Genomic DNA, 14,055 nt, shown 5'->3' with positions numbered 1-14,055 from the left:
GATTTACCGATGAAAAGAAAAATACATGATACGTATTATAAATCAACAGCATGCATGATACTGCCAAATTTGCCGACGTGCATTGTACATATTATTTATTTTAATAATAGTATATTAGTAATATTATTTATTTTTTTTTTTTTGGATTGTGTTGCTAAGTTTATACAAAGATTTACTAAATCATTTTCATAGCCGTTATTTAAATTTTATTTAAATTTTGGTGTTCGAACGATAAGTAACACCAGTTTAAAAACACCAAAAACAAAATGAAAAGACGAGAAAAAATCACGATCTGCAAAACACGAAACGAGACATTAAACAACAAGTGGACTGGGAGAATTTTTATTAATTTTATTTAAATATACATAAATAATGTGAAAATTATGCTTAGAGTAAATAGTTAATAACAGTAGCCTTTGCGCGGCAGTTAGAATAGTTAATCTACTCAACTTAAGTAGGACGACTTAAACCTCACAATATAAAGCTTTTTTTTATTGGAATCTAGATGCAAATTTGTTTTGTTTACTTTAGTGTTGTTTTAGTATTCAAATAAGCTTAAATGCTTTTGCGTATTCTTTGATATTTCATTTATGACATTTGGTTATGTATTGATCTACATTTGCTTGATACTTCAGCATCTGATCAGTTCTTTGGCTCGCATTTTCTATTAAGTTAGAAGTAATTAATAAAACGATTTTATACATATGTAGGTACTTGTGGGTTATGTTTGCGATCAATTAGTGCTATTAATAGATGAATTTGGTGTTTTAAATAGAAAAACAATAAATTACAAATCTTTCGAAAATAACTTAATATGGTATTAAGCCATTTCAATGATTCTATATTTTAAGTTTAGTTTTACCATATGTCTAAGCTAAGCTAGTATACAAAAGCTACTTAAATTTATTCAATATACCGAGCTAATTGTCTATATGAATGTTTAAATGGCTAACTTTCTCGCATTTCGCATTTTTGAAAGTATTTTTATGTTTCATAATAATTAGCTAAGTGTTACTTACAAACTTGGGCATTAAAAATAAGCTTGTAACACATATTTGACACGCAGTTATACTCATGGATGTCGTCTTCTCTTTATTTCTCACATACACATATATATATATATATACAATTCACCTAGCATAAGCAATAATTAGGTTGTTTCCCCAATTAAAATCAAGTATTACGTTAAGAGATACTTATTAAATTGTTTGTTTTGCTACAATTTGTAATTAAGAGCCCTTCTCGTGAAAATAACATAAGTGACATTTTTGCTCGATTTAGTATTATACAATTGTACGATTGTTCACCCAACGTTCTTATATCTATAATTTCGAAAGTATAATATTTGAGTATCGCACCAACAACTTTGATGTCCTCTTGTAAAATTGGATTACGTTATTACCGAGAAGGGCTAGCTATATTTTGGTCTACGTTGTTTTGTAAGTTTCTTAAGGCCTTTACTGAATTTACACGTAGAAATATCATTGTACGTATCGCACCCTGTCAGATTTAATAGTTTATATAAAGCATAATGCATGCCCCTTTAAACAATTTCGAGTAGCTTTGTATGAGTTGAATGAACAGAGTCAAATAAATTGTGGTTTTGAAATTTAGAGTGTAGTAATTAAAAAAAAAAAAAAACATCACTATATGTATGTAGGAGTATTAATAGTGAATAATAATTAATTATTTATATTAAAAATGCAACCAACGTTAAACAGGCGATTCAGTATAAGGCCAATTAGCAATAGGATGAGATTCAAATAGATTCTGGAGCCCTTGCCGCACAACTTGATGCTGCTTTCCTGCGTGATGGCAAAAGAGAGTTACAAATTCAATTAAAAGAGGAAAAAAAAGATAGTGGAAGTCGAAGATTCACTTACATTTATATGGCGATTAATGCAGCTCGCAGGACGAACTCGATGGAATTCGTGAACATTTTTATAACACGATGACTCATTAGTCTCGTATGGATAATTCATCGTTTGGGGATTCACAGTGAGAACCAATGAGACATCTCGAGGACAAAGCTGATCGATGACCAACAGCACTAGATTACTGTTAGGTATTGGCAACACTACAAATGGCCGCTCGCATGCGTGCGCTGTCATATTGTAGACAACGTTATCCTTCTCATTGTATAATGTGTATAAGTTGCGTTGCATGTCACACGCTTTGAGGCGAGTGCGATGCAATGTTAAATACTTTAACCAACCGTTCTTCGAGTTGAGGTTCTCTTCGGCTGGGTCTTGTTTTGTTTCTGGGAGACTTAAATTCAAAAACGAGTTATCAAAATTGGCTATAACACCGGGCGCCAATTGCAGTAGTTGAACAATATACCACAGCGCCGAATGCAGCAGCCATTTGCTCATACGCAACAGATTGAATAGAGGCTAAAAAAAGACAGATTACATTAATTACATGATTACATGAATAACTTGTTCTACTCTTACCGAAAGTACCATATTTGAGGCATTGTTGTCATTGGGTTTTGGCAACTCAAAACATACTGCCTGATAGTCATAGACAATAACACGTTTGTAAACCTTTTCCTCTACTAAGCGCTTCATAATAGCTCCATTGATTTCGCCAAAGAATCGCCCAGTTTCATGTTTTTGTGTTGACATGACTATAAAGCCATTGTTATCCAATATGTAACAATCCTTATCATCTATGGAACAGGCCTAGTATATAAGTGAATGGGCATTAATAACAATCGAATTAAATTAAATTCATTAAATAATACATTGCCGGTTATATTGTGGAAGAGCTTGTAAAAGGCAGAGTATTGAAATTGGAAACCGACGACTGCAACTGGAGCCGATTTGGAACTCTCATTATAAAATATGGCATTGCTGGCAGTTACGATAATTTCCGAGCCACTCTCTGCAATCGTATAAAAGTAATGTGAGTTCAACTTTTGATAAAACTGGCTAAACTTACCGGCGGCATCGAAAGGCACAGAGTAGACAAAACTCTCTTGATGAACAAAATATTGATCGACAGCTCGCTTGTACCAAATCTCATCGATTGCTCGTTTATGTTGCTGACTGAAGCTATCACTAAAATAGAAAAAAATATATAGTGAAATGCCAAGCAGATAAATATATGGTAGTTATATAGTTCTTACCCAGCACCTGGCTGCTCTGCTGCATTCGTGTGGATCTCATGCCAACGTGTTAGACCACTTTGTGTGGCCAAAAAAACAACGTTAATGCCAAATCGTTGTTTGAATTCGTGTCTGTTGGAATAGAATGCAGTATTTTAGAATATATTACGATATTCATTGGTATAACAATTACATATATTTGTAAACACATACATATGTATTTACATTACATTAAGCGAATAGTATAAGAAAGTTGTTTGAAAGTTTTTGACGAGTATTCATTTTGTTTACCTTGGCAGCAAACCCATTAATACGGCTATTGGGCTTGATGCGCTAACGCTAGATAGATATTGTATTGTATTTTTGTTGTTGATTTAGACGTTATGAAAGGCATTATGTTATGTGGTTTAAGATTGGAGTAGTCAAGGATTGCAGTATTCATTTGTGGGTGCAAAAGTTATTATCAAAATAGACGAAACAACAATAATACACGAAAAAATTCGGAATAATATGCAAATAAAAGTGAGAAAAAGAAAGGCGACACACACAAATTATAAAGTATATCAATATATAACATATATAATATATAGTATGTGCTGCCTGGTGCTGCATGTTAAGAATCGAGTGCACGCTCTCATGACGTTGACTGTAACATATATACATGGTACGATGACTGTACGATGTGTAGGCTCAGTCACGTCTAGCTCTGCGACTCGCAACTGTATTATATCAGAGTCAGAGTGCAATGATGTCACTCTTTGATGTGCCCACTTACCTCTTTTCATCATAATTGGATTTGTCGAAGAATCCCTTCGTGACACGGGCATCAAAGACAAGAGATTGCATTAGTTGGCGATCACCTGGAATTCGAAAGAATTCGTTGTCATTTAGGAAATGCAAATGATATTGTAATTGGTGCTTAGCGGATTGAGGCTACCGGATTTGCAATGAAGATTTACCACAAAACAAAACAATAATATTTACAATAGTTTATTCTCATGCAGTACATTTGTGCAATTACCGCAGCTAACTGGTGACAGACAAACAAACACACTATGAAAAACAATCAGAATCGCCGATTATTGCTCAGGCATCAACCAATTAGTTATTTTTTATTTTCTGTGGAATGGTATGAGTGCAAAGTGCAAAGTGCTTGGCTCAAATATATATATTTTTGGGTGCTACCATTATTAAGTGCACATAGTATTTGTGTTGAGGGTTTGAGAGAGAGAGAGAGAGTGAGAGTGAGAGAGAGTGTTGCGACTTGGCTTTGTTATGGTTTTTCGTTACTCACAATAGTATCTTTCTTTTTCATTGATTGATGAATATCGGCCAGTTGATGAGTTGTTAGCTGTGAATTTGCACGATTATTGAAATTGGTTTCTTTTTTTTTTTGAAGATTTGCATTTTTATGTTCTTTTTAGCAAAAATTTGTATTTATGTATGTCGAGCAGAAACAAAACGTTAAAACACAATATGCAGAGCTGAAATAGCTGGAGATCGGCATCGGCATGAAAACGGAAACGCTGCTTATCGCCACAAGCGGTTTCAATGTCTCTTAACTACTGCTGAAGTTCTCACGATACTTACAGTATATGGCCGCGGCATGTTCCGGGGGCATTGCGCTTCGACTCGATGGCCAGTGCCAACCAGGCTCAGACATACGATCCACAAAATAAAGTAGCTCTGTTTCGGGTGTTCGGAATGTCTTGTTGGTTTGCTTGCAATAAAGCCTGAAATCATTTTCATTTACTACGATTTACTAATTACAGATTCATTCACTCCTACCAATCGGGATGGATTTTCCATCGCTTGCCATCAAAGAAGCTGCGTATTGTTTTGCCACCCGAAATGTGAGTGCGGTGGATATCTTGTTCGATTGGTGGCTCCACTCGATTCACTCCATACTTCTCTGGATATGTGATTACCAGTGTAAATGGCGTATTCTTAATGGCAGTCCAGTAATATTGCCGCTTGACACGAATCACTCTTTTCTATGGTGTTTGGGAGTCGCAGAATAATGTTACACACAAAATGCTAACAAATCTCACTTACCATTTCATCGAAATGATTCTTGACTAACATCCATTTGCTTCCAGTTGACTGATTGATTATCGAATCGCGTATCTTATTTGTATAAAAATTATAATCATTTTATGTAATATATAATGTTTATTAGAGAGTCTACCGTCATTAGCACTGGGTTAAAGTCTCTGGCGATTCTATCATCGTCCAGCAGCTCGACTTCAATCATGTCTACACTATTGTAAGCGGGTTTTAAGATATATCCTTGGAACTATTGAAAATCGAAAGAAGGAAGACGTGCTTATAGATTTTTCGAATTATATTTTCCAATATTGTGCAATACTTACAATAGGACGAAAATCTGGATGGAATAGTACATAACCATTATTGGTTACTATAAACGCATAGCCATTGACGCCAAGCTGTGAAAAAGGGTTTTGTTCATAACTATACTATATATGATTTCTTTTTAGATCAAATCAATTACTTACCATATAAGGCGACAGCAACTTCTTGATTTCAGTTATTGGTACATCGGTTCCAGCCACGCCCAAAATGTTTGCGATTCTTGTCTGTTCGTAATCAAACATTTGTTCATAAGTTTATTAAAATGATTTTGATAGATTTGGGGTAGAGTAATCAGAACAATTCACAAGTTTGATATTTATATGCTTGTTTTTTTTAGCGCAAATAGAAATACAATAGTACAGATATTTTATGTTTGCATGTTACGAGTACTGAATACTGAAAATGAATTTATATTTTCAAGTTGAAATGGCATTGCTAGTACAAAAGAAAACGTTTGACTTTGCTTACATTTAATGACATTAAAGAAATTGAAAAGTAAACCAGAAATTTATAAATGCATTTACGAATACGAGTATGATTAAGCATTTGTTTTTACTACGCAAGAACTTACAATACAGTTAAATTAGCTGACAGTTGTTTTTGGTTTTTTTTTGTAATTTGAAACATAAAATAATTATATTAAGCAACTTTTTATTTTTGAATTTTGCATCTTTTTTATTGGCAGTTAAAGGCATATAAATATAATTACATAGTCTGCCAAATAAAGTACTAAGATCGTATGAGAGAGCGTAGTGAGAGTGGAAATCGAAGTAGCGCAATGTAAACCGAAGGACACAAAAATAATTTTCATTTAGTTGAACAAATTTCACAAGCTTTAAATGAAACTTTAATCTTAAATGCAAAATCAGTTCAAGTATAAAATTAGCTAACTAAAAAATATATAGTATAGTATGTAAATTGTCAGTGTACTTTAGTGTTGAGTTAGGATTTGTATCATGGAATTTCGTGTGAGTGTAGTTGTATTTTTTTTTTCTTCTTTTCTTATCATAGTTTTTATACCCTTCTCACAGAGATTGTTGTTTGGGTGGAGAGCTTGTTAGGTGTAGGGACGATTACGAAGGGTGCATAATATTATATATTATATATATATGCTATATTGCGTAGTATTGTGGAAATCGTTCAGCCGAGTGTTGCCAGTAGAATTAAGAACAGATATGTACACATGATTCCATATAAATCGCTTTTTTACATTTGGTTGTAGTCAAGAGTCGTTAGTTGAAGCGTACAAGATTAATGAATGTTATACAAGAATATATTTTAGCATCAAGTGAAGATATCGAAAGATATCTCTCAAGAGAAATAAAAACCCAAAATCGCACGAAAGCCATCTTATATGTAAATACAAGTTAATTTGAATGCTGGTTAATGAAGTGGCGAAAAGAATAAAGTTAGGAAGTGCAAAATTTGAAAATTTCGTGGTGACATTTTTTTATTTTTATTTTTTTTTTTGAATAAAACTCATGCAGCACAGTTCAAATCAAACTAAAGAGAAACAGAAGAAAAATATAACATAATAATAGATTATAAATCAGTTGATTTCAATTTCTTGATTGTTGCAGTTGTTGTTGCTTAAATTTATAAACAATTTACTCACAACTATGGTATTTTGCTTGGCAGCCGGATTTATATCGGTCGTTAGATTAATGAGCTGTGAATTTGTATTGGTATAGTTTTTAATAATAATAAATGTCTATAATCCCAAGCAACTTAAGTGCGCTACATCTCGGGGCTTAGCAGCAAGCAACTAAGGTTTGGGTAATAAAGTGTATAGTATTAAGCTAATATTGGAGCAATGTCTATTAATTTGTTAATTTGTTTGCCGTCCTTAAGGCAGATCTTACGAAGGGTATAAAAACTTAATTGTTTATACCTAATTTTGTGTGTTTTCTGGTTTTGTATTTATATTTATGTACATAAATATTTAAATAATGATTTTTTTTTGGGTCTGTTGTTCTTATTATTAGTAATGTGCTTTGCAGCTTAAGCATGAGTTCCCGATGATGATTGTTTTAGAACAGAATTAAATCGGTATCCTAACATTAATCGATTATAGTTTTTGTGTTTCAATCATGTTCCAGTGTTTGTATCAATTTTACATAAATACTTGAAGACTCTTTTTACCACGCGTATCAGCTAAATAATTTTGTATTATTATTATAATTACGAGTACGGTTTGTTTTGTTACGTAAAACAACAAATGTCAAACTGAACTACACATAATGCTTTATAATAATGCTTTGTAAATTCTAGATATACTTTTACTTGTAAATATATATATGTAACGAGGTAACGAGGTATATATGAATATAGAAAGAAAATTGTATATGCTAGATATATATTATTATGTAGTATAATTATGTAGTAGTAGTAGTAGTAGTATATTGGTAAATACTTTACAACTCGAATTGGATTATTGAATTTGTAAGTTTTGTAAGGTTTGTATAAGTTGATTTTAGAATAATTGGATTTTTCCTAGTATATGTAGAATACGTGGTCAACTATAATGTCAAAAAATTAGCTAATAAAATATCATGATCCTAGATCATGTTAGCTATATATGTATATAAATATATATATATGTAGTTATATACGAGTAGTAAGTTACATAATTAAGTATATCGGTTAAATATGGAATAAGTATGTATGTAATGTAGCGCAAAGTATAACAAATTGTTTACTTTAGGTCTTATACACATATATATCAATGTAAATATACATCAAAAGTATATTCGATATAAATCAATATTGCGATTAATTGGCGTATACAAAACGTTTTGCTTAACAGCATGTACGAGTATGTTTAAGTACTTTTACGTTTACGTTTACTTTAAATTTAATTAATTAATTTTGTAGCTTTGTTAGAATTTGGCATTATAGTTTGTACCTCACGTGTTTGCAATTCCCAGAGTGCTTCATTTATTAAAACTTCTTCGGTGATATTCTGTAGTATAGTTGTGTATAGTAGTAGTAGTTTGATAGTAGTAGTAGTAGTAGTAGTAATTGTTGTGTGTTATATATATATAACGCATAAAATATTAATATATAGTTGTATTAAATAGTGAGAGTATTTATATAGATGAATAGAAATTTATCTGGATAATGGTTTTTGTTTTTGTTTTTGTTCTGGTTGTTGCTGTTGTTCATTTTAATAATTTAATAATTGCTTTATTGATCGTTTGATGATGAGAGAGCGTAAATGAATGCATCGTCGTCTGCCGTGCGACTTCGCATAGTAATTTATAATATTTTCGCTAAGAATTTAGAGTGCTAACTTTTGGTTTTTGGTATTGGTATTGGTTTTAAATTGGTTTCGTGCCCGGGCACTTGGGATTTTGTGAACCTAACTTACCGCATTCTCACGTCGATCGTAAATTGGCATTGATACGGTTGTCATGAATTGATAAACATCCGAGTCAACTGGTTGGTCCCACGTCTGTATAAAATCAAATGGATTAGTATTCCAACTTAATACGAGCTATTTAAATCACATTCGATCATTCTGACTGACCTCCTTTGTCCGTTGATACGCTCGCTGACGCATTTGGCTGGGTTCCAGCATCGCGTCCTGAACTCGTCTGTATTCAAGGACATCTTCTTTTTTGTTCCTCGCACTGTTTCAACTCCCACAAATGATCGGACAGCTTGGTATCCTAGATGGTGGCATTATTGTGGGTTGTAGAGTGTTTTGTGGGTATTGTAAATGCTTCCAGATTGTTTTTGTTTTTTTGTTTTTTGTTTTTTTGTATTGATTCAGGTACCCACCTCAAGGTCGGCATAAACTTGCGTCCATATAACCGGATGATCGTGCCTACCCAATACCAGAGGTCTAGCCATTACCGGTATATAGTTTAAGACCATTTCACGCACCTCTGCAGTATCACTGAGGTGCACATAATAGCCCTGATTCTCGCATGCCATCCACCGTATATCATCCCAATTTGCCACCTCTTTACCAATTAAATAGGTGAACACGCGCACCGGCCTATAAGGCGGATCACGCCAATTGTAAAACCGGAAAACTTCTTCATTAGTCTCCGGAGCTCCATCGCCAACAATCATTATGGCCTGGTTGCAAAGTGCTCCGCGCGAATTAAGTCTCGCAGTTTCGAATATTTCAAATGCATAAGTAAGTGCGGCGGTATAATTGGCAATCGATTGGGGTTTAATCGTTTCAATCTTTTCTTTTAGTTCACGGATGTTGCCCAGATTTGCCTGAATGAATTTCGAAGTTGGGTGTCAAAATGGGTTGTTTCTAACGTATGCCAAGCTGCATATATTTATATATACTATTTATATTTGAAATATATTTATGTATTTAAAACCAATTTATGCAATTATATGTATGCAGTAGTATATATAAATATATGAATGTGTATGTGTGAAAGTATCCGCTATCCCTAGAGTATTCAATTAAATTTTTGTCAACCATAAAGTGTATAATTTTTACAGATAGATAACAACTAGATTTCAGTGACTATTAGATCTAGATCTTTTTGTATTAGCACGTCGTTAAAATGTATTTTTAAATTCGACACATAACGCGCATTATATTGAGTTAAAGTTCTTGGTCTAATTTATACACAAAAATTAATTGTATAAATTCTTGAATTGAAAAAAGTAATTGTATAGATTTTGAATTTAATTAAAAAAAGGCACATAGGTTAATTTAGTACCAATTGTATAGGCAAAAATAATTGGCAAACTTATGGTATATTTGTTACACTATAAGTATTTTTTGCGGTATCTTTGGTATTTTGTATATTTTCTCAAAAAGGATAGCGGGTATCTCACACATAGTTGCAGCTTTTTAAAATGTTTTTGTTTTTTTTTTTGGTTTTTTCGGTAAATTAATTAAAATGAAAATAATTTTAGAATATTCAAAACAAAAGTATATACTTGAATTAGCTGATCGTCGAAACAGTGGACAAGCGGGGTGACTTTATTATCAAAGGTCAAGATGTTCACAAAGTCATTTGTACCCAACGTGTCGAGTATTGTATTGACAACATGCTTTGCGATATCTAGCCTCTGTCCCAACATTGAGCCAGATTTATCCAATAGGATAATAATATCCTTTGGGCTTGTCGCCGCCTCCATGTACCAAGAGCGAAATCGGCAATCATATAGATCGACCGGAACATCCTTCTTCCATTTCGATGCTGGGAATTGACGCATAAAGCCTGTTGAACTGCCAAAAAATTGCCACGACAAACTGGGATCGTTTTTATAATTATCACGAAAGATTTGATCCAAATTCTCCGACCATTGAATCGCTTTTATAACATCCGATGCTGAATGTTTTTTGTGGAATTGTTGTTGTATGCGTGTACATTTGTTTTTTTTTTTTTGTTGGAAGCAACGGAAAAAGTTTTCAGAGAATGTTATAATTAGTTCTCATTTCTTTGGATCCCTTAGAAACTAAACCTAGAAAAATTTTGTACGCATACATTTTAAAATTGCATAAAAACGGTGCACAGGTGCAATACAGTGCGTATGCTTATTTTTTCTACTTAGGCAATATGGTGAGCGTGTTAGTCAAGTGTTAATGTGGCTTAGTTGGGAGTTGTACGGTATTTGGCAAAGCATTTTGTATATAAACATCATTCACAGTATAGCAGATATCCAGGAATAATTTATAAGTCAGACCAGTTCAATATTTTCAGTATACGCAATATACTCTCGAAGAGACTAATTGATGTTATGAAAACATAAACCCAGAAACTCTATACAAAATGAGAAATTATAATATAATCCTCACGAGAATAAACCCTTTATAATATTGAGATTTCTTTTTATCGAAGCGAAGACTTTAGAGAGACTACTCAACATTTCGGAATGGTGAAAATTACAAAATCAGCGACATAAGTACTTCGACTAATAATTATTCTAACTAATATTGTATATTGCGTGTGAAGAAACTATAACAACATAGCATCTTCTCTGGTAACGTTGTGTATGCGTGTGTAAGCTCTTGTACAAAACATAGATTAGTAATAGCATTAATGAGTAGAGTTTAAGTAAGATTGTTAAAAAATGCTATCTCAAACCTCGATCAAACACATTCACAGGCACGTGGACTGAACTGACGCTGAAGTTGACCGATGTGTTGTGAAATTCTGGTCTTGGCTCCAGAACCAACACCTTGGGCGGCACATAGATGAGTGGTTCACCAATCTGGTCATCCATATCCGGTGGAGTTGTTGGAGGTGGTGGCGTCGGTTCGCCGGGCTCCGCCATCTCTTTGGCATTGTAGTATGAGAACATTTTGTCCGCCAAATCGTTTTGATGTGACAAGGCGGTGTTCTCTGCGGTATCCATAATACGCTAGGGTAACAAAAATATACATATTTGTTAAATGTACAATTATTTAAGACATTTAGACTTACTCGCACTGCGCTGACTTTAAGATCCATCATCATTTCTACTTCTTTGGCCATTGATTCGACAATTGCGCCTCCCTGTCGTGGAACTACTTTTGCTCCTTCTTGTTTAAAGTTCTGCAAAAAAATGTAAGAGTGTTAGACACCTTGCTAGAGCACGCAAATTTCAGAGATTATTATGTTACGATTTGAGGTGAAGTATTTATACATTAATGTCTTGATTTGAAAATGAGGATGCAACAGACATTTCTCTCATTACTAAATGCACATTTTCTCTTTCCTATATCTTGTTTTCTATAATATCTATAAATCATATTCGATTTTCGTCCAGTCAAAACACAAACTATATCTAATTTCTTCATCATACTAAAGAATTCAAATTCTTATTTCAATAAAGGAACTACAAAATGCTTGTCGTGGCATATGGTAATAAAACTTTATCAGAAAAATGCATCCAACATTTCTGAAACAATGATTTTAATGTGCGAAAGTTCTAGTGACCATTAACTTCTTTCCAAAGAACAAATATTCAGGACGAGCCATGAAATTATTAAAAAATTCTGGAAAAGAGCCAGCAGACAGTCCTAATCAGGACATATTCAAATCACTTGGCGGAAAGCTGTTACCCCACCAAGTATTTACGATTTCTGTGTCATACTGCTGTAAAGATAAATCATTATTGACTTAAATTTTCAATAAGGGCGACCTCTATAAAGCAGAACTTCACTACATAAACTTTATCTTTTGGAATATTAAATAAACTACATTAAACTAGTTAGGGTTAAAAGGTTTTTTGCACAATTTGTTATACCCGTAGGTATATATTTCCATAGGGAAGAAGTGAGCCTATATAAAAAGTATGCAAAGGGAGAAGGATACATCTCCGACCCGATGAAGTACATATGTACATGATGTTATGATGTCATGATATCATTATCAGCAGCCGAAATGACACCACTTGTTCTAGTTATACAGTAAAAGTAACATACAGTCCTTGTTATTTCAGAAAATGTTGTTGAACTGAATAAAAATCGTTGAACTTATTTAAGAATTCATTTTATATGGGAACAAAATGTTGCATGTGTCGGTTATTAATTGTTTTGGTTGACGGTTTGGTATATTTAATATTCTACTTTGAATGTAATGGTATATTGATATACCAGATATAGGGTTATTTTTCTTTTTTCGGGTACACGTCGACATCGTGACGGGTTCTGGCTCCCAACAATGCCAAAGTTATTAACTTCACTTACAAACGTCAAGAGCAATCAGTGGTAATGTGAAAAATCAATAAATAACTTACTTCTAGTAATTCCTTGCGTCTGGTGATGAAATCGCCCAGGGAAAATAGTTCCAAGCCTAGTCTGTCCGCCCATGAGTGCACTCTGTACGTTGATTAGAAGAAAATCAGAATAAATAATATCAGGCTGGGATGTACTCACAGATTGTAATTAATAGTTTCGCCAGCAACTAGATCGACGTCAGGTGCCCAACATATGAACACCAATAGAACACTAAAGCAAAGGCGACTCCGGGCCCAAGTTAGTCTCGCCATAATGCAGCACTTGAAGCGTTAATGTGAGCCGCAACATAAATCTTATCCGGCCTAATTAAATTGTTGTCCGATTTGCTATATTGTCATACACATAGACATTCCATCAATTTATCAAGTTTAAGGCTTTGGCCCTACGTTCACGATTAGATAACAATCATATTTTGAATTTCCAGTTATTTGTTAAACGTAGTATAACATTTTCTCCTTTTTCTGTTTAAATATTATATTGTAGCGATTGCGTTACACTTTTCGTTTTGTGCGTGAAAAATTCAGGACGACTGCAAAAAACTTTTCTATGTATACTGCCGTTAGCTTTGACGTTTGGCTGACGTTTCTGTGTCATGGATGACAAATGCGTTTACTGTTAAAAAGTGCGAGCGGGATACATACTGTAAGCACGAATTTGACGTTTGCTACACTCTTTCCGCATTGCTCTGCGATTGCGTTGACATTTGCCGCATCTGCGCTCTGCATTTATTTACATTCTACGAAGCCCTACAGGTGTTTGTTTACATGCGCGTGCAGCTGCGCACTGAAAGCGTTCTCATTTCCCATATGTTCAAGCTTCTGTCAGCTGAGCACTTGTTGCATACATGCAGCCATTGAGCACATACATT

The 14,055-nt window shown here is 33.7% G+C and overlaps 1 protein-coding gene across 1 annotated transcript; it reads right to left on the bottom strand.

The window, feature by feature from the left end:
• Positions 1–1,616: 1,616 nt before the first annotated feature.
• LOC133841874 (voltage-dependent calcium channel subunit alpha-2/delta-3) lies at positions 1,617–13,890 on the bottom strand. Its single transcript, XM_062274663.1, is given in 25 exon segments — positions 1,617–1,805; positions 1,884–2,393; positions 2,454–2,684; positions 2,747–2,886; positions 2,944–3,062; positions 3,131–3,241; positions 3,401–3,448; positions 3,885–3,969; positions 4,404–4,460; positions 4,700–4,842; positions 4,898–5,103; positions 5,165–5,236; positions 5,298–5,405; positions 5,482–5,556; positions 5,626–5,706; positions 7,098–7,151; positions 8,853–8,936; positions 9,012–9,101; positions 9,103–9,153; positions 9,266–9,715; positions 10,400–10,794; positions 11,551–11,827; positions 11,890–12,000; positions 13,187–13,268; positions 13,326–13,890. Coding segments are annotated over 25 exon segments (3,816 nt in total). The 5' UTR covers positions 13,439–13,890; the 3' UTR covers positions 1,617–1,682.
• Positions 13,891–14,055: the final 165 nt, after the last annotated feature.

This window comes from Drosophila sulfurigaster, chromosome 3 (assembly GCF_023558435.1).
Source record: "Drosophila sulfurigaster albostrigata strain 15112-1811.04 chromosome 3, ASM2355843v2, whole genome shotgun sequence".
Classification (NCBI taxonomy): domain Eukaryota; kingdom Metazoa; phylum Arthropoda; class Insecta; order Diptera; family Drosophilidae; genus Drosophila; species Drosophila sulfurigaster.
This window is presented reverse-complemented; position numbering and strand designations above follow the sequence as displayed.